The 26023-nt window shown below is 43.9% G+C and overlaps 1 protein-coding gene across 1 annotated transcript in view; it reads right to left on the bottom strand.

Annotated features, from left to right (window-relative positions):
• Positions 1 to 21641, bottom strand: part of LOC147446709 (putative beta-D-xylosidase 7) — a 73678-nt gene extending 52037 nt beyond the window's left edge. Inside the window, exon 1 of the mRNA XM_086525876.1 lies at positions 21169 to 21641. Within this exon, the coding sequence (XP_086382002.1) occupies positions 21169 to 21618 (450 nt within the window). The 5' untranslated portion in view covers positions 21619 to 21641. The remainder of the gene's footprint in view (positions 1 to 21168) is intronic.
• Between the last annotated feature and the right edge of the window lie 4382 nt (positions 21642 to 26023).

Raw genomic sequence — 26023 nt, 5'->3', positions numbered from 1 at the left:
TTCGAAAGTTTGCAGAGGTTGCTTCCCCTTTGCATATCTTGATACCAAAAGAAGTCCCGTTTCTCGTGGGGATCCACAGAGGTGACTGCCTTTTAGACATTGAAAGAGAAATTGACTACAGGACCAGATTTGACTTTGCCGGACTTGCAGAAGTCATTTGAAGTATTTTGTAATGCTTGTGGTCGTAGTCTGGGTGTGGTCTCAATGCAAGAAGGCCATGTCATTGCTTACGAGAGCCGATTGTTCTCTAGGCCGGAAATGACAGCACAAATTTATGAGAAAGAGCTTTTGGTGGTTATCCATGCTCTTACTCAGTGGCGGCATTACCTACTAGGAGCGGATTTTATTGTCTTTACAAACCATCTGAGTTTGCGGTACTTCTTGTCACAGAAGCAGTTTTTGGAAAAGCAGATGCGGTTGGCGAACATCTTGTCACAGTTTCACTTCTAGATTGTCCATGAGCAGGGATAGAAGAATGTGGTGGCAGATGCTTTGTCTCAGAAGCCGTTGGTTTTGGCTATTTCCACGATGTATCATAGGAGCTTCGAGGATATGCTCGATCAATATGCCACAAATACAGATTTTGCAGATTTTTTTTCACACGGATACGAGATGGGGCGACAGTAGCACGATACTCCATTCGGGAAGGCTACTTGATGAGAAAAAACATGTTGTGCGTTACACAGCCGTTGAGGAAAAGGTTATGACTGAATGCCACTATCCACCTTTTACGGGTCACCGCGGCATTGCTACCACCATGAAAGGGGTAGAGAGATACTTCTTTTGGCCGAGACTCAAAAAGGATGTGAAAGAGTTGAGCGCAGTATGCCATAAGGTCAAGTTTGACAAGCATAAGGCACAGGGATTGTTACAGCCTTTACCCATGCCCACCCGCCCCTGGGAAAGTATTGAAATGGATTTCATTTTTTGATCTCCCGAGAACACAGAATGATCACGATGATTTTCCAATTACATGGCACGTCTGAGACGATTGTCTCCAACAGAGACCCCAGATTTATGAGTTGGTTTTGGAAGGCAATTTGGGAGAACATTGACACGCGGTTGCAGTTCTCATCATCGTTCCACTTGCAGACTGAAGGGCAATCTGAGATTGCCAATTCAGTGGTTTTAGATTTATTGAAGTCTTGTATCTCGGATCAGAAGACTCAATGGGAAAAGAACTTACCTTTGGTGAAATTGCCTACAATAACACGATACACTCTTCGACGGGGAAGACGCCATTTGAGATTGTTGAAAGTGTTGCGAAGGTTCCATCCTTCTTGAGCACGAAAGATTAGATATTTGAAGCGGATGAATATTCGCGAGATTTGGATACGGCTTTTGCCAAGGTTCGTGAGACTTTGCAGGAGTCTCAAGAACGTTAGAAAAAGGCAGCCGATCGCCATCGTCGCGACTTGAAATTGAAGGAGGATGATTGGGTGCTCTTACATTTTGAGAAGGCACGCCTAAGAAAGAAAAAGGGAAAGGAGAGGCTTTTTCCAAAGCTTAGTATGCGATACTACGGACCTTTCCAAATTACTGAAAAGATAAATGATGTCTCCTTCAGATTGAAACTGCCAGATACTTGGAGGATTCACAATGCATTGCATGTGAGTCTCTTGAAACCTTTTAGGGATGATGTGCCTGATGATAGGGAGCCTGATGAGCAACCCGAAGTGGAAGAAAACGAGGAGACCCTTGTTCCTGAACAGATTTTGGCACATAGGGATACGAAGAAAGGTAAAGTCTAAAGGCGATTCTTGGTTAAGTTCAAGAACTATCCTGCATTTAATGCGAAGTGGATGGAGGAGGAGGACCTAGCAGATACTCCTCGGATTGTGAAACTTTACCTCGATGCTTTGGTTTAGCATAGTCTACTCCAAACGGAACCCAGAAATTCAGCTCGGCCGGAGATCTGGTGCAGTGGGATGCACAAGAGGGGAGTTACTCCACTCCTTTGTCAACAGATGCCTTGATTTTGATACTAAAGTCACTGATGTCTCTTTGAGCTTCAGGGATACTGAGAGCTGACAGTATTCTGCTGGATGACTTCATGAAATGGAATTCCTAATAAAGATACTCATTTATTCTTGACTTCTTTTGAGTGCAGAAACTGATAGACGAAATGACTGCAGCATTTTGGTCTGACTGATCTCGAATAAACATGGTTGCAATAGGGGTTAGTCAATCGGACATCGATGAGGTCCCGATTGGACCTAGATGTGATTGCTAGCTACATTGCCGATAAATCATTGTCTAAGATCCGAATGAATGTTGAATGTCATGTGATGTCTAGTGATGTCCTGTGATGTCCTGTGATGTGACTGTCGATTTGGTACATGTGCTAGATGTGTGTTCCTAGTATGTAGGTACTAACAGTCAGTGTGTACTAAGACGGTTTATGGCTTTTGTCGGTTTTGCAGGCGTAATCGCAGTCGATTACAATGCTTTCAAGAGGGGGGTATGTCACAAAGTGATGACGTGGCTAATGACAGCAGAAACCCTAATTTCTGCTAGAAACCCTAAAAATACTACAAACCCTAATTTTTGCCAAAAACCCTAAGTTTGCAAAAACCCTAATTTCTGGAAACCCTAGTAACTACTGGCTGAAACCCTAAGTGGCTGGAAACCCTAAAATGTGGCGCCAGTGCCACGTGGCAGCAGTGTACGGACGTCCCGGAATTTGCGGAAGCTGGAAAAGCATGCTTTTGGCTACGCAAGGGAGAATTGAGAGAGAGAGATTGAATTTGCTTCATTTTTACTGACTCTCATTGAGGGAAAGAGAGAAACTGCTTTTTGGAACTGAAAGCTTTTGGGGTTCTGCTTTTGGGCATCCCTTGTAACCTTTAATTTAGTGGTTTAGGGCTCACTTCTCAGGGCATCTGAACGCAGAGTCTAAGAGTGACACCCTAACCGCTCTCTTGTACTTTGATGATTGATTAATACATAAAGAAATACCGAAAGGGGCGCCAATCTTTGGGGCCAATATCTCTAGGCACGGAACTCCGCCGGGCCATTGCAAATCTATTGTGATTTGTGAATTGTTTTGAAGTGGTTATTTGGTGTTGTCACGATTGATTCTTGACTTGGAGTGTCCAAGTCTGTTACATTTCTTAATGCTCAAAACTGATGGTCTTTCCGACTGAATCTGCTACTCTTCTAGGGGCTGAATAGACAGATGCTTCATTGCTGAAAACGCTGCCTAAATCTGTCAAAAACGCTAGGTATGTTGGGTCTCTACTGGAGATGGTGGCTGATGCAAAACGCTAGGCAAGGGTTTCCAAAAACGCGAGCTGATGGGGGGTTTCTCTGGCGATGGTTGCTGATGCAAAAACGCCAGTCTGATGCACTCCAGAAACGCTAGCTGGGGGATGGTCTTTGCTCCTTCCATGCTTCAACTTCGTCGAGAGTCATGCTTCTTTCTTCTTCAAGAATCCCCATGGCTGAAAATTCCTGAAACCATTTCCAACACAAAACCATGAACATACCTATTCCATGTAAAGTGAGTGGAAAAAATCTTGTCTTCTCTAAAGACTGTGTATCCAATGTAGATGAACATAGAGACGGAGTGCCAAACCATTCACCACACACACGCAAACAATGAGGTCGAATCTTTCTCTTATGATCTAAAGCAATCAACTGTGGCAATTCACAACGGAAATGCCCATGCTTGGTGCTCATACTTTCTTGTGCTCTTTCTATGAATGTGTCATGCCAAGGAAGAGACATGGAATGTGACTTCCTTGGATGCATACTTTTCAGCTTTTCATGAAAAATCCGCATACATTTGTGCTCATTCATGAGGGAAACGTGCTCAATGTACAATATGTCATGCCTAGGAAAAGGGATCACATAAAGACACTAACGAAAATACAGGAAACGATCACGAATGAAACACTCGTACAATGCGTGCGTACTAATCATGCGAACACATAATACTTCCTGTGAGGGTTCCTTGGACCGAGGCTCGAGAGCCAAGACCGGTTCTTCCTAAGGGGGTTCTTTGGACCTAGGCTCGAGAGCCAAGATCGATCCTTCGTGATTGATCGAATCTGCAACGAGGTTAGCTTCGCTAGAAAAAGCATCAACTAACACATCATCCTTGTGAACAATCATGTCATCTTCATGCAAATCATCATGCTTGTGAGAAATCACATCTTGATCATGCAAATCATCATGCTCGTGAGAAATCACATCGTGATCATCATGCAAATCATCATACTTGTCCTTATCATTCAAATCATCGTGCAAATCCTATGGGTCATGCTTGGGAGAAGAAGAGACTAAGAGTCTCCTTTTCCCGAATCTCTTCAATCTTCGCCTGCACATTAGAAATGAGAGAGAAAGATGAACAACGTTCTTGCGATCCAATTCTGTTTTTCTTTCTGCGTACTTGAGATCAGATTCTTTGGCCTCCAAGCGTAATTACTCGCGCTCACGCTCCATGGCTGCCATTCTTGCTTTGTGCCACGTTGTCATCATGTCCATCATCGTCTTGACCATTGCCTCCATAGGATTTGATACACTTTGTGGCATAGATGGCGAAGGGGGAGGGTTGGAAAAATCTCTTGGTGGGGAAAATTCTTCGTCGCCTCTCTCATGCTCATCACCTGTATGCGAAGTATCCATTCCGCTTCGGGTGATGACCATGCACTATGATCTTTGGTTCTTAAGTTCACGAGGAACTTGGGGTTCATGAGGGTCTTGGGTTCTTGAGGTTCTTGAGGTTTTCTTTCGCTTGCAATCTGTACTTGAGAAGGATCTTCTCTTCACCCGAGTTCTGCTCTTTTCCGCGGGCGCACCCCTTGGTGGCCTCGCACTCACACAAAGGTTGCTTTTTCCCACCTCACGTCGATTGGCCGGCCGCTAAGTGCACGGTCCGCTCTCAATGAGTGAAAAGAGGCACAAGGGGAGGCTGGACAAGCCCTTCTTTCTTGGGTTTCCTGTCACTCTTCAAAAACACGATTAGGAATCGACACGCCCAAGTGAACTTGGGTTCGTGCGACCGCAACAAGCAAAAAAATTTCTTGTGATTCTTGTGGTTCTTTCCTTGAGTGATACAGAACACTGCCAAAGCTCTGATACCAATGTAAGGTGCAGCAGAATGAATGTTTGCGCTTTGCTCAAGATGAGTGCTCCGAATTGTGCTCAAGGTTCCTTTTGTTCATATGGAAGGTAGAGCCTTCCGTTCTTAATGAGACAGTGCAATGATCATAACAAAGTGAATGGACCCTGTACGTGCAAGTGTATGAGACTGAGAGATAGAGAGAGAAGAGAGGTACGACACCAGAGACGTTGTAAAACCCTCCTCCAAAGGCCCCACTCTCGTCGGCGAGAGTGGTCTACTATTGATTGCACAATCTGGTACAAACTGAATGCATGGGACTGATGCACGTCTAGGCTATGACGACGATGACGACGGGGATGACCACACCGGTCTAAGGGCTGAAATCTGCAAGTGAATATTTGCTGTCCAAAAACGCTGATTTTGGGGGCTGTTTCTGTAGCTCTTTGTCGCAGAAATTCTGCAGGTTTAGGGCTGAAAACTGAGGTTTCTTAAGGCTGAAAACTGATGGTCTTTCCGGCTGAATCTGCTACTCTTTTAGGGGCTGAATAGGCAGATGCTTCATTGCTGAAAACGCTGCCTAAATCTGTCAAAAAAGCTAAGTATGCTGGGTCTCTGCTGGCGATGGTGGCTGATGCAAAACGCTAGGCAAGGGTTTCCAAAAACGCTAGCTGATGGGGATTTCTGTGGCGATGGTTGCTAATGCAAAAACGCCATGCTGATGCACTCCAGAAATGCTAGGTGGGGGATGATCTTTGCTTGGAGGAAATCCACCAAGTTCTTGTTGGAGAAGTTGCATGCTGAGCTTGGCTCCTGTTGCCTCTTATGCCAAATAGTGTTAGCTTAGGTTCACTTATATACAAACTTACTCAATTTGCCCTACCTACTTTCCAACAAAAGTCACTTAAAAATAATAAGTGAAAAATGTCAAAAATAGGTAAAATAGGCTAAATGCACTCGAAAATTCCCCCGAAGGATTTTGATGGATTCTGATGAGAATGCTTATGATCATGCTGTGTGCAACCAGAGGATATACATCTACACTAAGTGATTGGGCATGCATGGTCTACGAATAGACTCCAAAAAGTGCCAGATCACTTCCTATTCTAGATTGACTTAACTGACTGAACCTTGATCATGTTGTAGCTTGTCCACGGACACATAGGGTTAAAGGTGTCACGTGACACTCCCCTTGTGCCTCTTTTCACTCATTGAGAGCGGACCGTGCACTTAGCGGCCGGCCACTCGACGCGAGGTGGGAAAAAGCAACCTTGGTGTGAGCGCAAGGCCGCCAAGGGGTGCACCCGCGGAAAGGAGTAGAACTTGGGTGAAGAGAAGATCCTTCTCAAACACAAATTGCAAGCGAAAGAAAACCTCAAGAACCTCAAGAACCCAAGACCCTCAAGAACCCAAGTTCCTCGTGAACTTAAGAACCAAAGATCATAGTGGATGGTCAGCACTGCAAGCGGAATGGATACTTCGCTTGGAGGTGATGAGCATGAGAGAGGCGAAGAAGAATTTTCCCCACCAGGAGGTTTTTCCGACCCTCCCCCTTCCCCATCTACGCCAAGGATTGCACTAACTCCTATGGAAGAGTTGGACCAGATGCTTATGAAAAGGAAGTTAGAACGCAAAGCAAGACATGCAGAAAGAATGGCAGAAATGGAACGCACACGCAGAAAGAGAAGCAGCAAGAAAGGAAGCCAAAGCAAGACAAGAACAAAGCGGCCGACACAACAAAGAGTTCTGGCGATTCTTTTCTCAAGCTTAGGCACAGATGCAAGACATTTGGGGAAAGGAGACTCTCTCAGTCTCTTCTTCTCCACAGCATGATACACAGGATTTGCATGATGATTTGAATGATAATGATTTGCATGATGATTTGGATGACAATGACAAGCATGATAATTTGCATGATCAAGATGTGATTTCTCACGAGCATGATGATTTGCATGATCAAGTTGTGATTTCTCACAAGCATGATGAGTTGCATGAAGATGATGTGATTGTTCACAAGGATGATGTGTTAGTGGATGCTTTTTCTAGCAAAGCTAACCTCGTTGTAGATTCGATCAATCACGAAGAACCGATCTTGGCTTTTGAATCGAGCTCCAAAGGATCCCCTCAGGAAGAACCGATCTTGGCTCTTGAGCCTAGGTCCAAAGAACCTTTACAGGAAGTACTATGTGTTCGAATGATTCGTCAACACGCATTGTTCAAGTATTTCATTCATGATCGTTTCCTGTATTTTAGTCAGCGTCTATATGTGATCCCTTTTCCGAGGCATGACATATTGTACGTTGAGCACGTTTCACTCATGAATGAGCACAAATGTATGCGGATTTTTCATGAAAAGCTGAAAAGTATGCATTCAAGGAAATCACATTCCATGTCTCTTCCTTGGCATGACACATTTGTAGAAAGAGCACAAGAAAATATGAGCACCAAGCATGGGCATTTTCATTGTGAATTGACACAGTTGATTGCTCTAGATCATAAGAGGAAGATTTGATCTCATTGTTTGCGTGTATGTGGTGAACGGTTAGGCACTCCATCTATGTGTTCATCTATATTGCATGTACACTCTTTGAGGAAGACAAGATTTTTTCCAATCACTTTACATGGAATAGGTATGTTCATGGTTTTGTGTTGGAAATGGTTTCAGAAATTTTCAGCCATGGAGATTCTTGAAGAAGAAACAAGCATGACTAAAGACGAAGTTGAAGCATCGAAGAAGCCACAGAAGACTTTGTGTCGCTTTCGGCGCGGCCCAAAGAAGCAAGAGTTGCAGACCTTTATGAAGTTCAAGTACCGCACGACCCACACATCAGAGTAGGCTGGCGAAGAGTCCCTACCAGGATTCCGGATGCTATTGGCGTCTCCCTCGACGCCATACAGTTTGGTGCCAGTACCTCACTTTGAAAAGGAGGGGATGTCACGTGACACATCCAACTCTATGTGTCCGTGGACAAGCTACAACGTCACAAGGGTTCAGTTCAGTCAAGTCAGTCTAGAATAGAAAGTGATCTAGCACTTTTGTGAGTCTATTCGTAGACCGTGCATGCCCAGTCACTTAGTGTAGATGCATATCCTCTGGTTGCACACAACATGATCATAAGCATTCCCATCAGAATCCAACAGAATCCTTCAGGGGAATTTTTCAGTGCATTTAGCCTATTTTACCTATTTTTGACATTTTTCACTTATTATCTTTAAGTGACTTTTGTTGGAAAGTAGGTAGGGCAAATTGAGTAAGTTTGTATATAAGCAAACCTAGACTAGCACTAAATGGCAGAAGAGGCAACAGGAGCCAAGCTCAGCAGACAACTTCTCAAGCAAGAATTTGGTGGTCTCCCCTCCAAGCAAGAAGGCTCATCCCTAGAGTTTTCCATTTGCATCATCGCCAAGCAAGTCCCAGCCCTGGCGTTTTTGCAACAGATAGTCACCGCAAGCAGATCTTCACCGCAAGAGCCCCATGCCTAGCGTTTTTTATCCCAACATACCTAGCGTTTTTGGAGATCCGTGACCTAGCGTTTTCAACAGATAAACCTCAACCATGCAGCGTTTTTCAGCCACAAGAAACTTGCAGATTCAGCCCTAGAAGAGTAGCAGATTCAACCCTTAAGAACCTCAGTTTTCAGCCCTAAAACCTGTAGCATTTCAACGACAAAGACCTACAGAAATAGCCCCCAAAATCAGCGTTTTTGGACTTGTAGCAGATTTCAGCCCATAGCGTTTTTGGATAGCAGATACAAGACTGCAGATTTCAGCCCTTAGGTCGGTCTCGTCATCCCCGTAGTCGTCGTCAACATAGCCTAGACTTGCATCAGTCGCATGCATTCACTTTGTACCAGTTTGTGCAATCATAAGTAGAACACTCTTGCCGACGAGAGTAGGGCCTTCGGAGAAGGGTTTTACAACGTCTCTGGTGTCGTATCTCTCTTCTCTCTCTATCTCTCAGTCTCATACACTTGCACGCACAGTGTCCATTCACTTTGTTTGTGATCATAGCATTCTCTCATTAAGAACGAAAGGCTCTACCTTCCATAAGAACAAAAGGAACCTTGAGCACAGTTCGGAGCACTTATCTTGAGCAAAGCGCAAACATTCATTCCGCTGCACCTTACATGATTTCTCACAAACATGATGATTTGCATGAAGATGACCTGATTGTTCACAAGGATGATGAGTTAGTTGATGCTTTTTCTAGCGAAGCTAACCTCGTTGCAGATTCAATCAGTCACAAAGACCCGATCTTGGCTCTCGAGCCTAGGTCCAAAGAACCCTCACAGGAAGTATTATGTGTTCGCATGATTGATACGCACGCATTGTTCGAGTGTTTCATTCGTGATCGTTTCCTATATTTTAGTCAGCGTCTTTATGTGATCCCTTTTCCTAGGCATGACATATTGTACGTTGAGCACGTTTCACTCATGAATGAGCACGAATGTATGCGGATTTTTCATGAAAAGCTGAAAAGTATGCATTCAAGGAAGTCACATTCCATGTCTCTTCCTTGGCATGACACATTTGTAGAAAGAGCACAGGAAAATATGAGCACCAAGCATGGGCATTTCCGTTGCAAATTGCCACAGTTGATCGCTTTAGATCATAAGAGAAAGATTCGATCTCATTGTTTGCGTGTGTGTGATGAACGGTTAGGCACTCCGTCTATGTGTTCATCTACATTACATGTACACTCTTTGAGGAAGACGAGATTTTTCCAATTACTTTACATGGAATAGGTATGTTCATGGTTTTGTGTTGGAAATGGTTTCAAAAATTTTCAGCCATGGAGATTCTTGAAGAAGAAAGAAGCATGACTAAAGACGAAGTTGAAGAATCGAAGAAGCCACAGAAGACTTTGTGTCGCTTTCGGCGCGGCCCAAAGAAGCAAGCGTTGCAGACCTTTATGAAGTTCAAGTACCACACGACCCACACATCAGAGTGGACCGGCGAAGAGTCCCTTCCAGGATTCCGGATGCTATTGGCGATCTCCCTCGAGGCCATACAGTTCGGTACCAATGCCTCACTTTAAAAAGGAGGGGATGTCACGTGACACATCCAACCCTATGTGTCCGTGGACAAGCTACAGTATAACTAGGGTTCGGTTCAGTCAAGTCGGTCTAGAATAGGAAGTGATCTGTACTTTTGTGAGTCTGCTCGCAGACCGTGCATGCCCAGGCACTTAGTGTAGATGCATATCCTCTGGTTGCACACATCATGATCATAAGCATATCCATCAGAATCCTTCAGGGGAATTTTCCAGTGCATTTAGCCTATTTTTCCTATTTTTGACATTTTTCACTTATTATTTTTAAGTGACTTTTATTGGAAAGTAGGTAGGGCAAATTGAGTAAGTTTGTATATAAGCAAACCTAGACTAGAACTAATTGGCAGAAGAGGCAGCAAGAGCACATTGCTCAACGGGCAACTTCTCAGCAAGACCAACCCCCGCGACAACTCTGGCGTTTTCTCCACAGAAGGCCTAGCGTTTTTGCATCAGTATGTCCCTACGATTTTGGAAAAAGAAAGTAAAAGCCAAATCTAACGAGATGCACGAAAAATTTCCGTTTCCTTCCTTCGCCAGTTGACCTTGCGCCTCTTTCTGTTGATCATGACGCGTGCACCTAGAGGGCAAAAGAGATGCAAAGGGCCAACCACTGCAGGTCGAGGAAGGTAGTTGGCGCATGAGGACATTCGCAGGTGGACGCAAGGTTGGGAGGGGTTGCAAGAGTTATTTTGGCGATTTGTGCACAGCAGATCAGCCCCGGCGTCGTCAAGACACAACAGATCAGCCTAGCGTTTTGCATTTGCAGAGCATCCGACGATAGCAAAACCATTTTCAGCCCTAGCATTTTTTATTTGCAGATCAGCCCCAACGTTTTGCAGATTCACTGCGATGGAACATCAAGAAGCATCAACATTTTCAGTTTTCAGCCCTTAGACACCGCAGATCAAGTCCCGAGTCTCGCAGATCTCACCTTCCCGCAGCAGATCCTCGCCGCACGGTCACATCCAGCGAAGTTTACAGTTTCAGCCCGGAAAACGCAAATTTCAGCATCTGCGTTTTCAGCGCGTCGTCGTTGCATCGTCGCCATCGACATCACCATCGACATAGAGTCAGAATTCAGCAGATAAAGATTTGCAGATTTCAGCCATTAGCAGTTTCAAATTTCAGCCGTCGTCGTCCTCATCGTCGTCGACATCGTCGGCAAGTCCAAGCATTGTAGAGATTTGTGCAATCATAAGTAGACCGATCTCGCCATAGAGAGTGGGGCCTTCGGAGGAGGGTTTTACGTCTCTAGTGTCGTATTCTCTTCTCTATCTCTCAGTCTCATGCACTCCATTCACAGTGTCCACTCACTTTGTTTGTGTCCATTGCACTCTCTCACTAAAGGAACGGAAGGCTCTCCCTTCCGTAAATAAAAGGAACCCTTGAGCACAACTGGGAGCACTCATCTTTGAGCAAAGTTCAAACATTCATTCCACTGCACCTAACACCGGAGTCGGAACCCGTTCGAGATAGCGTTCCTGTTCTCCGAGACCCGTTCCAGAACCTGTTCCTGCAGCAGCACCTACTCCCACACAGGTTCCAGTTCCCGGCTTCCAGGATTACTTGGTCGATATAACCCACCGTCATGCCGCTCCAAAAACAGTTCTCGTCCACTCGAGGACCCAATAGCAATTTTCAAAAAGCAAATGGCAGTAATTTCAACAAGCCTCACATCGTTTCATACTCGCTTGGATCAGATGCAGACGCAAACCTCTTCTCGGAGTCACCCAACAGCTTCTCAGACAATACAGGCATCTTCTTCCGACGCTTCAGTGGTCGACCAGGAAGAACCACTCAAACAAAAGCCTTCGGAACTCAAATTTTCTCAACCAAAGCATGGTTTCTCAGAGACAACTAGACACAAAGTACCTTTGTGCGAGTAGTAAAAGTCTCAACATGAATATTCTTGGAAATGCTACAGTTCTAAGCAACCAACTTCTTACTTGAATCATCAGCAACAAAAGCAGCAATATGAAGCTTCCAAAGGATCACCAACGACATCAAGATGGGCTTACTTAGTGGCACAGATATCCGACCCTAGTCGAGTACTCGGTCGTGAATGCCGCGACGCTAGACAAGTTCCCCCTCGCGAGACATGCCCTACATTTAAGTCTTTCTTATCTGATGGTGGTCAAGTCAAAAATTATTGATCCTTTCCTTGTGCAAGAGGATCCTTCAGAGGTCTAAGAGGCAACAGCTCTCTCGACCTCCCCTTCTCAATTGGAAGCCTTAATACCCGTTGAGAAAGCTGAAGATTAAAAAGATTCCGGTTCTTGTGTGACAACGGACAAGCACATAACCCCTTCTTTAGCCGTGATCCAGGCAGAAAAGTTCGCCTCATCACTGCCCTTGCAGAATACAGTCTTTGTCTCGGAACAGATACCAGATGTCGTGGTGAATGAAGATTCTTCTTCAAACTTGAAAACTTCAATCCTTACCTCAAAAATTGCAAATGATGACTTAATTACACACTCTTGTAGCACGACTTCAGTCGCTGCAATTGAATCCTTGGACACGAATTGTTCTAGTGATAAACCTTTACAGATGGATATACCTCCAAACACTACTCTGTTTCAATCTACGACATCCCTTCAGGAGGGATTTACTGTTCCAGACAAACCAATGGAATACCTTACAGATTTCCAACCAGTGGTCATAACTCAACAGAAAACTCAACTCAGTTTACCAATAATTTCACTCGAAGCAAATACAGATTCAATCTTTTATTGGACAAAGCTTGAAGTTATAAATGACTTTGACAAAGACACTTATCAAGTTGCAGATGTGATACTCATACTTTTGACAAAGATGAGACAAGTTGCACATATGATCACTTTTCACTTTGGCAAAATAGTCATGGTCAATAACAGTGCCATGACATGGGACTTTACAGAAAGAGCTTTGGATGCAAAAGCACAACAACAATACATTTCCTTCTCCCGGAGTTTCTACAACTACCCTGGGTTTTATTTAAAGAGGGAGGGAATGTCACGATTGTGACTATGTTAACAGCAATACACCTACTCCTAGTTGCAGATACGCGAAGTGCCATGCCAAGAAGGACCCCTGCGCTTGGATGGTCACACCCCTGCACCCAAGAGACGTGCCTCTTCGCCAAAAGCCACACTTCTTCGACGACTAGTCACACCCCTTCGCTCTACGGGTGTGACCCTTCGCCCAATGGTTGCAGCTCTTCGCCGAAAGGATGTGTTTACGTCTAAAGTCATGTCTCTTCACCAAGAGACGTGTCTTTTCATTTGTCTTTTCGTCTCCTATATAAGGAGCCCTTGTATCATTCATTCAATAAATCAAACACAAAGTCTTCTGAGTCTTGTTTCTGAGTTCAGTTCAAGTTTCTTAAGTCTTAATCATGAGTTTAAGTATTTAATTAAGAATTAGTACCTAGAATCCTTACAGGCAGAATCCCTAGCGTTTTCAGCCATCAAGACCAACCTAGCGTTTTCAACAATTGCAGATCAGCCCTAACGTTTTGCAAATTGCAGATCAGCCTTGGCGTTAGCAGTTCACAGGATCAACCCAACGTTTTTGCAACTTGCAGATCAATCTAACATTTTGCAAATTCCTTGAGACAGATCAGCCCATAGCTTCAACGTTTTCCATTTTCAGCATTTAGACTCCGCAATAACAGCCCCAAACCTCCCAGATCTCACCTTTCCGCAGCAAATCCTCGCCGTGTGGTCAGATCAGCCAGTGTTTTCAGTTTCAGCCCGCTGTTCGCAGATTTCAGCATCTGCATTTTCAGCGCATCGTCGCCATCCTCGCCGACATAGAGTCAGAATTCAGCGGATACCAGATTTGCAGATTTCAGTCCCTAGCATTTTCAGGTTTCAGCCCGTCTCGTCGCCGTCACCATTGTCATTGACATCATCAGCGCAAGTCCATTGCATCTAGGTCATTGTACCAAATTTGTGCAATCAATAGCAAAGACCTCTCTCGCCATAGAGAGTGGGGCCCTTGGAGGAGGGTTTGACAACATTCTGGTGTCAGATTCTCTTCTCTCTCTATCTCTCAGACTCAGCACCTTCATTCATAGTGTCTATCCACTTTGTTTGTGATCATTTGCACTCTCTCACTAAAGGTACAAAAGGCTCTCCCTTCCGTAAGTAAAAGGAACCCTTGAGCACAATTCGGAGCACTCATATTGAGCAAAGTTCAACATTCACTTCCGCTGCACCTTACAAATGGGCCCACCGGACAGAACCCCATAAGTGAAAACTTCTTAAATCATTTAATCTATCAGTTTCCACTGGGATTCGTCCAAGTGGACATGCCCCTCCCCCCCTCCCCCCCCCCCCCCGGAATCCAAGACGCGGCGAATGGCTCGTTGAATTCCTCTAACCTAAAACTATATGCCTGTCATGCCAGATGCCCACCGTAGTGTAACAAAATCTGTCAAAGCGCGAGTACAAACCATTTATGCGAGGATTCCAAACTGGAAAACCTAGTCTAATGGACTTGTTCGGACATGCGGATCGTACGAATAGGCTCACAAAATTTCCAATACTAATCCTCCTAGGATTCAAGGAAAACCGGCTCTGGAAGTCAATGAAGCATGTCCACATGGCACACACAGCCTTCTGCACGTGACATCCTCTCTGCTTAAGGTGAGGTACGGATACCGACTTATATGAGGTTAGCATATCCAAGTAGTTGGTGAAAAATTCATCGTCCGCCCAAACTGCTTCATGTCTCTCAATCCTTGAACTTCACGAAGTATTTCCTTGCTTGCTTCCTTGTTCCATGCTTGAATCGATGCAAAAGGTTTGAGGATCTGCTCCGGCTCCATAACTTCGGCTTCACCAATTATCTCCGGTTGCGTAAGGGACACTCCTTGGAGGTTCAACCTAAAACAATTTAAGCCAAGAAACATGGAAAACATTATGAATTGTCCAAAGAAGGTGGCAAACGTAATTGCATGGAAACATCATTTACCTTTTTGACAATCGAAAACAGACCATACACACGAAATGAGAGTTTAGGACACCTTTTACCAACTTGCTTGAGACGTTGCTTCATGATCCTTAAAAACACCCAGTCACTCTCCTTGAATGAGACATCTTGTCGATGCTTATTAGCATGCCTAGAGGACTCTTGAGCCTTGCTACACCGAAGCTTAACACTCTCAAGTATCTCCGCATAGGTTTGACTAACACAATTAGCATCATCAACTTTGGAAATGGATCTAGTCAACAAAGATTGAAAAGGTCGATCAGACGCTACCTCATAAGGAGTAGTACCAATTGCAATGGGTCCCAACCCCTTGTTACGATGGTCCTATTTATAGGTGCCCGTACTAGGTTTTGACTGACTGTACAGTCATACACGATATGGTAACTATTAGTAATTATGTCGGGTAGCTCGTGGAAGCGCCTTTCGTGTAGACTATCTACAGAGGCATGTTCCCACTAACCAAATTAGCTTGAAAGCACTACAGAGAGAGGACCCTCGGACATTGTACCTTGTGAAGCATCAATAATAAAGAAATACCACGAAGGGGCACCAGTCTTTAGGGCCAATGCATCTGGAAGCGGAACTCCGCCGCTGTCAACTCTCCTCTTCTCTCTCTCCTTGTTCAAGTTCAACTCAGTTGTTTGCAGATATACTCAGAAGCCCCTTTCTATATACTCAGTTGTTTGATCTTGGAATGCACTATAGACATATGTGGCACACCATTAAGGATATGGTTGATTCCATATCTCCTATTTCATCGCTTGTTGCTAGGAATCGAATCTGTGATTGGCATTATGTTGATTCTTCGATCCTCTATATTAGCACCCAAAATCTAACCCATTCGAAAAAGTGTGCAAATGGCTTAAAAGCATTGGCGGAAGCATCCCAAAAAGCCAGAAATATCTACCATAAGGTATTCCAAGGAAACGCACGCGAAGAGATATAGAGATACAATCTACAAATTGTTTCATATGAGAACAAGACCACGATAAATGTGGAATTGTTAGGTGCAGCGGATGAATGTTTGCGCTTTGCTCAAGATGAGTGCTCCGATCTGTGCTCAAGGTTCCTTTTGTTCTTATGAGCCTTCCGTTCTTAATGAGAGAATGCTATGATCACAAACAAAGTGAATGGACACTGTGCGTGCAAGTGTATGAGACTGAGAGATAGAGAGAGAAGAGAGATACGACACCAGAGACGTAAAACCCTCCTTCGAAGGCCCCACTCTCCTCGGCAAGAGTGGTCTACTTATGATTGCACAAAGTGGTACAATGCGGATGCAATGGACTGATGCAACCTGGACTATGACGATGATGACGACGACGACTTTAGGGCTGAAATCTGTGGTCTTCTAACTGCTGAAAATCTGCAAATCTTTGGGCTGTTTTGGGTCTTTTTTGGCTGTGTTTCTATGGCTGAAAATGGGGGATCTTCGGCAACCAACTGGGGTTGAATCCGATGCTCTGCTATAGGCTGGAAACGCTGCTGTCCTGATGTCGCTAAGGCTGAAAGACCAAAAACGTTGCTGCTTCTACTGAGCATTAGTAATAACGCTGGATATCCGGGGGAAAGTTGGCGATCATGGGAACAACGTCAAGCTGAGTATGGCGATGACACAAGGGCTAGAAACGCCAAGGGGAATCGGGTACTGCTGATGCGGGAAACTACTAGGACAAAAAACGCTAGGTGCTTGAGGGTGTTGGCGATGACGGCAATGGAAAACGCCAAGGGTTCTTGTTGGGTTCTGCTGAGAAGGTGCCTGTTGAGCATGTGCTCCTGCTGCCTCTTCTGCCAGAAAGTGCTAACTTGGGTTTGCTTATATATTTTCTTAGCAAAATTGCCCTACCTACTTCTGTTGGAAAGTCACTTAAATTAATAAGTGAAAAACGTCAAAAATAGGGAAAATAGACTAAATGCACTGGGAAAATCCCCTAACTGATTCTAATGGATTCTGATGGGAATACTGATGATCATGCTATGTGCAACCAGAGGATATGCATCTATACCAAGTGGCTGGGCATGCACGGTCTACGAATAGACTCACAAAAGTGCTCGATCACTTCTAAATCTAGACTAACTTGACTGAACTGAACCCTTGTCGTGCTGTAGCTTGTCCACGGACACAAAGGGTTGGATGTGTCACGTGGCATCCCCTCCTTTTCAAAGTGAGGTACTGACACCGAACTGTATGGCGTCGAGGGAGATCGCCAATAGCATCCAGAATCTTGAAAGGGACTCTTCGCCGGCCCACTCTGATGTGTGGGTCGTGCGGTACTTGAACTTCATAAAGGTCTGCAACGCTTGCTTCTTTGGGCCGCGTCGAAAGCGACACAAAGTCTTTTGTAGCTCCCTCAATGCTTCAACTTCGTCGAGAGTCGTGCTTCTTCCTTCTTCAAGAATCTCCATGGCTGAAAATTCCTGAAACCATTTCCAACACAAAAACATGAACATACCCATTCCATGTAAAGTGAATGGAAAAAATCTTGTCTTCCTCAAAGACTGTGCATGCCATGTAGATGAACAAAGAGACAGAGTGCCAAACGGTTCACCACACACACGAAAACAATGAGATGAATCTCTCTTATGATCTAAAGCAATCAAGTATGGCAATTCACAACGGAAATGCCCATGCTTGGTGCTCATACTTTCATGTGCTTTTTCGAGTATTGTGTCATGCCAAGGAAGAGACATGGAATGTGACTTCCTTACATACAAACTTTTCAACTTTTCATGAACAATCCGCATACATTCGTGCTCGTTCATAAGTGAAACGTGCTCAACGTACAATGTCATTCCTAGGAAAAGGGATCACATAAAGACGCTGACTAAAATACAGGAAACGATCACAAATGAAACACTCAAATAATGTGTGCGTATCAATCATGCGAACACAATACTTTCTGTGAGGGTTCTTTGGACCTAGGCTCAAGAGCCAAGATCGGTTCTTCCTAAATGATTGAATGGTCTTGTGAAGGTTCTTTGGACCTTGACTCGAAAGCCAAGATCGGTTCTTCGTGATTAATCAAATCTACAACGAGGTTAGCTTCGCTAGAAAAAGCATCCACTGACACATTATCCTTGTGAACAATCACACCATCTTCATGCAACTCATCATGCTTGTGAGAAATCACATCTTGCTCATGCAAATCATCATGCTTGTGAGAAATCACATCTTGATCATGCAAATCATCATGCTTGTCTTTATCATCCAAATCATCATACTGATCATTGTCAATCAAATCATCATCATGCTTCACACAATCATGCAAATTCTGTGTATTATGCTTTGGAGAAGAAGAGACTGAGAGAGTCTCCTTTTCCCGATCTTGTTGAATCTGTGCCTGCATTTGAGAAAAGAGTCGCAACATTGCTTGCATTCTCGTTGTGGTCTCGCAGTCATATTCTGCTTGTCTTGCTTTGGCTTCCAAGCGTGCTTGCTCGCTCTCACGCGCTATGGCTTCCATTCTTTCTTGGTACTGGCGCTCTATGGCTACCATGTCTTCTTCGTAGGCTTTTCTTTCTACTTCTCGTTCGGCATCTCTTGCTTTGTCTTCTAACTTCTTGTCCATCATCCTCTTGTCGAAAGACTCCATAGGAGTTAGTGCAATCCTTGTCGTAGATGGAAAAGGGGGAGGGTCGGAAAAACCTCCTTGTAGGGAAAATTCTTCTTCGCTTCTCTCATGCTCATCACCTCTAAGCGAAGTATCCATTCCGCTTCGAGTGATGACCATTCTGAAGTCGTGGATTCTTGTGGGTTCTTGTGGTCTTGGGTTCTTAAGTTCACGAGGAACTTGGGTTCTTGCGAGTCTTGGTTCTTGAGGTTCTTAAGGTTTTCTTTCGCTTGCAAACCGCGTTTGAGAAGGATCTTCTCTTCACCCGAGTTCTACTCTTTTCCGCCGGTGCACCTCTTGACAGCCTTGCGCTCACACCAAGGTTTCTTTTTCCCACCTCACGTCGATTGGCCGGCCGCTAAGTGCACGGTCCGCTCTCAATGAGTGAAGAGAGACACAAGGGGAGGCTGGATAAGCCCTTCTTTCTTGGGATTCCTGTCACTCTTCAACAAACACGATTAGGAATCGACACACCCAAGCGAACTTGGGTTCGTGCGACCTCAACAAGCAAAAAAAATTATGTGGTTCTTGTGGTTCTTTCCTTGAGTGATACAGAACACTGCCAAAGCTCTGATACCAATGTTAGGTGCAGCGGAATGAATGTTTGCGCTTTGCTCAAGATGAGTGCTCCGAAATGTGCTCAAGGTTTCTTTTGTTCTTATGGAAGGGAGAGCCTTCCGTTCTTAATGAGAGAATGCTATGATCACAAACAAAGTGAATGGACACTGTGCGTGCAAGTGTATGAGACTAAGAGATAGAGAGAGAAGAGAGATACGACACCAGAGACGTTGTAAAACCCTCCTCCGAAGCCCCACTCTCGTCGGCGAGAGTGGTCTACTTATGATTACACAAAGTGGTACAATGCGGATGCAATGGACTGATGCAACCTGGACTATGCCGATGACGACGACGACTACTTTAGGGCTGAAATCTGTGGTCTTCTAACTGCTGAAAATCTGCAAATCTTTGGGCTGTTTTGGGTGGCTGAAAATGACTGTTTTGGCTGCGTTTTTATGGCTGAAAATGGGGGATCTTCGGCAACCAACTGGGGCTGAATCTGATACTCTGCTATAGGCTGGAAACGCTGCTGTCCTGATGTCGCTAAGGCTAAAAAACCAAAAACGCTGCTGCTTTTGCTGAGCGTTAGTAAAAACGCTGGCTATCCAGAGAAAAGCTGGAGATCGTGGAAACAACGCCAAGTTGAGTATGGCGATGACACAAGGGTTGGAAACGCCAAGGGGAATCGGGTACTGCTGATACGGGAAACTGCTAGGACAGAAAACACTAGGTGCTTGAGGGTGTTGGCGATGACGGCAATGGAAAACGCCAGGGGTTCTTGCTCGGTTCTGCTGAGAAGGTGCCTGTTGAGCATGTGCTCCTACTGCCTCTTCTGCCAGAAAGTGCTAACTTTGGTTTGCTTATATATTTTCTTAGCAAAATTGCCCTACCTACTTTTGTTGAAAAGTCACTTAAATTAATAAGTGAAAAATGTCAAAAATAGGAAAAATAGGCTAAATGCACTAGAAAAATTCCCTAACTGATTCTAATGGATTCTGATGGGAATACTGATGATCATGCTGTGTGCAACCAGAGGATATGCATCTATACCAAGTGATTGGGCATGCACGGTCTACGAATAGACTCACAAAAGTGCCAAATCACTTCTAAATCTAGACTGACTTGACTGAACTGAACCCTTGTCGTGCTGTAGCTTGTCCACGGACACACAGGGTTGGATGTGTCACGTGACAAGAATATTCTCAGTGCTGGCACCACACCGAACACATTCCAAGGAAGCTAATCTTTTAAAGTGCAAAAACCTGCCAATTGGGAGGACCCCAATTTTGCATCTTCAAATAAACAATCGCTCCTTTAAAGGAAGCTTAGCATGCCACACTTTCATAACTTTATGTTGCCACCATGCAACACCTTTGTTCATATTCCATACCTTATTACAGTGTTCTTGTATCCAAGAAGATGACTGCAAATGACATACACCTTCTTCGCAGATTGGACAGTATGGAGAGCACGTAATTTCCTCATTTTTCAGCAAATTCAAGTGGAGTATGTACCCTTCTTCAAAACATCTCTTCGGTAGTCTCTCAAAGTTGCATATGACTTGGAGGAGCTCCCCTCTCTTCGTTACGAGCTCTACTTTGACTGTTTCTGATTTACCACTTGTAATATTTTCCTTGACTTGAGGTTTCCATCAGTAATTAAATCCGACATTACTATTAATTAATAAAAAGTGTGTGTGCGCACGCACACGTGCACATTTGGACTGCCATTTTTCACTTTGGAATTATTTCAAGACCAATGTTTCTTTGTGAGTCTTAGTGAATGCATGTGCAAATTAGATTGAAGCCCAACCTCAATCCATGCTTCATCCCTCTGTTTTACAGACTCCATTGGAGCTAGGTTGTGCAACTGAAGCACGCAAACATGTATGTTTATCTGATTCAAACCTGTGCAATCAGGTTCCAAAGTGTCCGGTTGAAAGAAGCTGTGGAAAGGATGACTTGAGGGAAAATGGTGACGGCAGGAATGTCATCACCAAAGCGCACACCAGGGCCATTGTCTGAAAGGCCATGGAGGGCTTCTGACCACCAGTAGTAGGCAGGAATTCCGAGCCGCGAGATGTTTGCTGCACTGCTTACAAGCTGACCAAGCTTTTCTTCCAAAAGAAGGCGTGACAAGAGGTCGGAAACACGGGACTCAACAGAGAGCCCCCTGTTGCAGAAGGGGAAATGGTCATATCCAGGCCCGCATGCATATGATTGGTCGAAGGACCTTGGATGTACGCTCCTACAAGTGAGCAGAAGGGCAAATGCTACAAGCTTCCATGGTGCGCAGAAGAGACTCATGGAATGGTACGAAACTCCTGAGAAACCCATTTGCCAGCTATCGAGTACCATTACAAAACTTGCATCCTGTGCACGAATTTCGTGAAATCACAAAGTTTGAAATTGGGAAATTTACAAGAATACCCTAAAATTTGTGGAAATTTCCAAAATACCCTCGAATTTTTGAAATTCTAGCATCATTTTGGGATGTAATTGCCTCAATTTTGGCATCTGCTAACGTTTATGATAGTGGAGATCTATCTTTCATCGTCTTAGACAAATTTATTCACCAATAAGCTCACAAATAAAGGCATCCATGTTCAAAAATGATGAACGAGGCCTTATTACCATCTAAAATCCTAGTTCTATAATCTTCTCTTCAGGAGAACCAATCTTCCTATGAAGAGTTGCAAAAAAGAAAATGTTTTTAGAGATGTTTCGCAGTTAATTAGGGGTATTTTGGAAATTTTGGCGAAATTGAAGAGCATTTTGGAATTTTTTGGCCAAATATGAGGGGTACAGTGGGAACTTTTGGGAATTTCCACAAAATACAAGGGTATTTTGGTATTTTCCCCTTGAAATTTGTCAAAAATTTGATGACAATTTTCAAGGTACCCGAGCCCTAAAATTTGAGTGTTTTACACAGGTGCCAAAGAACCTTCAACTATAAACCTTCACTCTCATGTTTCCACGAGCTCCATGGCTGCCACTTTCCTTGCAAGGTCATAGCAACATTCCCTTTTCCCTTTCAATGCTCCACGCCACATGGCATCGCCCAAGATTCATGTTAAAAGAAATGGGTTCAAAATTGAACCCACCTACTAGATCAAATACCCCATAAAGGTTCGCCATTTGCACGCTACCAACTACAAAAATGGGTCATAACATAATGCATTTGTTGATTAAATGCATTAGAGGCCTCTTACACTCAAAAGAACACCCAAAATCATGTTCCAGAACTTGCATATACACTTGACACGACACCCAAATCATGCTCTAATTTAAAACTAGAATCTAGCAGCAATTATCGTCGCCATCTAATCGGAACACATCCAATTGAGCACTATGCGGCACCTGACACTCACGATGAGGACCCTGTAACAGCGCCTTTAAGGGGTGTATGGTGGAGCCCTCTTAATAGCAGGAGGTAATATCTTGATTTGTAGCGTAAATTTCCCTATTGAAAATGAAACATCACAGTTGTAATTTAATTTTCACTGTCAAGATTTTCTCATAAATACCTTGAATCTTTTTGTACCAAATCGCACACATCCCATGCAAATCAATCCAAACGTCCTTATGAGCGCACAGGGTCACTTGACCGCCTTTGAACCCATGACCCGGGGCACGAAAGAACAAAGACTCAACCAACCAAGCTAGCTCCAATGGACCAAATACCTTGAATCTTGATATAACTCAATAAATACCTTGAATCTTGACATAACTCGGTAGATACCTTGAATCTTGATATAACTCATGGTTGTCTCATTAATTTGCACCTAAAAATTCAAGGTCGAGAAAATGGTTTTTTTAAAGCAATAGGACCAAACTCTTTTGCACTACATAGCACTCAATCGTGTGGATTAAAAACAGAAAGCATGCTCTCTTTAATGTGCATGATCAAGTATCTAGAAGAGCAGTTGTGATGGATAATAAAACTATGGTATCATGTTTGCTATGTTGAGATGGGGAGACAAGAGCTACGAGCAAATCAAGGAGAGGGTTGGAGAGAGTTGACAATGTAAGGCCAAGGGAAACCAAGGGGGTCATAGACCTAGGCCAAGGGCTGGGGATCCGTACTAGGCTAGGACTAGAAATAGGGTGGTAGGGAGGTGGATCTCTCAAGCCAATCGACTGTGTTCTTACATTGGCATCAGAGCTTTGGCTTTTGAAGGGGGAAAAGACGTGGCCTCTCTCTAGGCTTGCATGAGCGTGCATGCATGATGCAAAGCCATGTGCAGGGGTGCTTGACAAGTGAGGAGATTCTCGGGCATATGCAAGACCTCTTGGGCGAGGAGGGAGCCGAGGCTCGACCTCCATCAAATCGCAGTGCAAGGGCATGGGGGTGAAAACCCGTAATGGGTGCAGGCTAGGCGGAGCAACGACGCACTCTCTCTCTCTCATTCTCCCTCCGACTTTGCTACACAACAAGTCCACCATTGTTTAAGGTTGCAAGGGGGCACCCGTTTTTCACAGTGCCACCCGGGAAGGTTCCCACGGTAGCCCATCCCTCCCTCCCATCTTGTTCTAATTGCCTTGGCCAAGAAAAGTTGGGCACAAGGAGAACAAGCAACCAAGGCCACGGATCGAGGGCGAACTAGATTTCAGAAAATTCTTATAAATTACAGCGACCTCGAGCCGATTGCAACATACTCCAAGAAGCCCTAATTATTGATTTTCAACATAATCGACAAGTGGAGGGAAATACGCCGATGTGTTTAACCGGACAGTAACATGTACGTACTGCAAGCACTAAAGTGGTGCAATTTGCATTTTGGTGAGTGGATCGGACAAGACACGGCCTTCTCTGACGAGTGTAGCAAGTTGGTAAAGCATCAAGGTGCTTTGACGAATGCTACGGCCTTCTGTTCGACGTTGATACCATCTATTGGCGGTTTCTAAATGCCACGGCCAAGGGAAATAGCTTCAACATCACTAATTATCTCTAATTTATCAAAATAGTTAGCAAGGCTAATTACTTGTGATTGCGGGGATTCTTTGGCGGTTTGGAACTGTTCTCAATCGACAGTTTCTTCAAGGTATTTCTTGCTTTTAATTTAGCAAAACTATCCATCATGGACCCCGTGTTTGATTCTCTGGACATGGAGCTGCTTGAGAGTCATCTTTTCAATTTTGAAATTTCCTTGAGGGAGTCAACTCCTTCTTCCAAGAGTGTTTTCAAAATTCTAGAGGATACCAGCAATTTACGTCACGTGTCATGATCTCCAAAAGTTTGATGACAGATTTTGCAAATTGGCCGTTTGAGTTCAACTACTCGCTACTCATGCGGAGAAGCTTACAAAGTTCATCACCTCGTCAATCTCACAACGTGTACTCACTTCTCATGGGGAAAAAGTTGAACAAGTCTCGATCAACATGGCCAAGAGGAGACTTTCACTTACAGAGTTTGAGAGAGAGAAATTGCAAAAGTTATGCTTTAATTGCATGTGACAACATCATAGAAAACATTGGCCCTATGCACCAAGCTCATAGGATCTTAATAAATGTCATCAATAAGTTGTCAAGTATATTTCATATGTCATTAAGTGGGTATGTATTTGCTCAGCTCTTTGTATAAGATACAATAGACAGATAGATATAACCTATGTAGTCTACAAATTGCAAATGTGCTTTCTGCTTTGATTCTCATAAGGGTTGACTACTACATACACATGCTGATTATCCTTAGGTCATTTACACTTAGGTAAATCAATAAGATATAGTATACCTATGTTTTTGCGGTCACTGCCCTTTAAACCATGTATAATTTCTCCTACCCAATGCATGATGGGTAAACATTTGTGCACGCAACACATAGCTATGAGCACAATAATTTCTTGCAATACTTATGGTGAAGCACGGCTCCATATTTATGTATATGCATTTAATGCATAATCAGTCCACAACAATCACAACTTGCCATAGTGTCGGAGTCCACGAAGTACATTGAAACACAATCATGCTAGGGATGTGGTCACAAACAATTGAGTCTGGTAATTTGATACCTTCGATAGCTAAGCTTTGGGAGCTATCTCTTTCAGTATAGAGTAATCTGAGGAATCTCCAATAAATGCACGATTTGGCAAGGCCGCATTCCTCTGTGAAACAAGGTCAATTTTCTTCTACATTGACATCTGTTTGTCAGGGGGAGAGGCTATTAGATATGAACATCCGCTCCTTTCTATCTTATCTTTTTCATGTATTTATGCAAAGCAAAGCTTCAATTTAGGGCAGATTGCATAGAAATTTCTAAAATTTGGAGTATGCCATTAGCATACGCTCTTGGGAAAACTTGGGAACATGTCTATCTACTTTTTATTGGAGGTCGGTTTGAACCAAGCTCCTAGATCATACAAGGTACATCCACCGACATCTGTAAATTTCTCAACATACATGGCTACAAGCCACATTCAAGCGAAGGCAACTGCTCTTAGAGGGGCAACAAGGTTATCAATTTTCATTTGAATAAGATTTCTCTCTTGTGCAAAGCAAAGTGCTTTGATAGACTTACTGCGAAGCAAGGCTTCTATTTCGTGTCACTGTACTATCCATTGACCTAGGATCAAGGATAGTGGCACACTGGTTTGCCAATAAGAGGATATAAGCTCACAAGTTATGGTTGACAATAACAAATAATGATGTATCCATGTCAGTACACATTGTGCAAGGAAAATAGGGGATCTTCTCACATTGTGGAGACCGTCATTGAAGCTAAGGGCCTATCACACTATTTTTTGATATGTATGCATGGCATGCC

Source organism: Adiantum capillus-veneris, chromosome 12, assembly GCF_014529385.1.
Source record: "Adiantum capillus-veneris isolate H3 chromosome 12, ASM1452938v2, whole genome shotgun sequence".
NCBI lineage: Eukaryota > Viridiplantae > Streptophyta > Polypodiopsida > Polypodiales > Pteridaceae > Adiantum > Adiantum capillus-veneris.
Note: the sequence above shows the minus strand (reverse complement) of the source record. Positions and strands in the feature narration are given on the sequence as shown.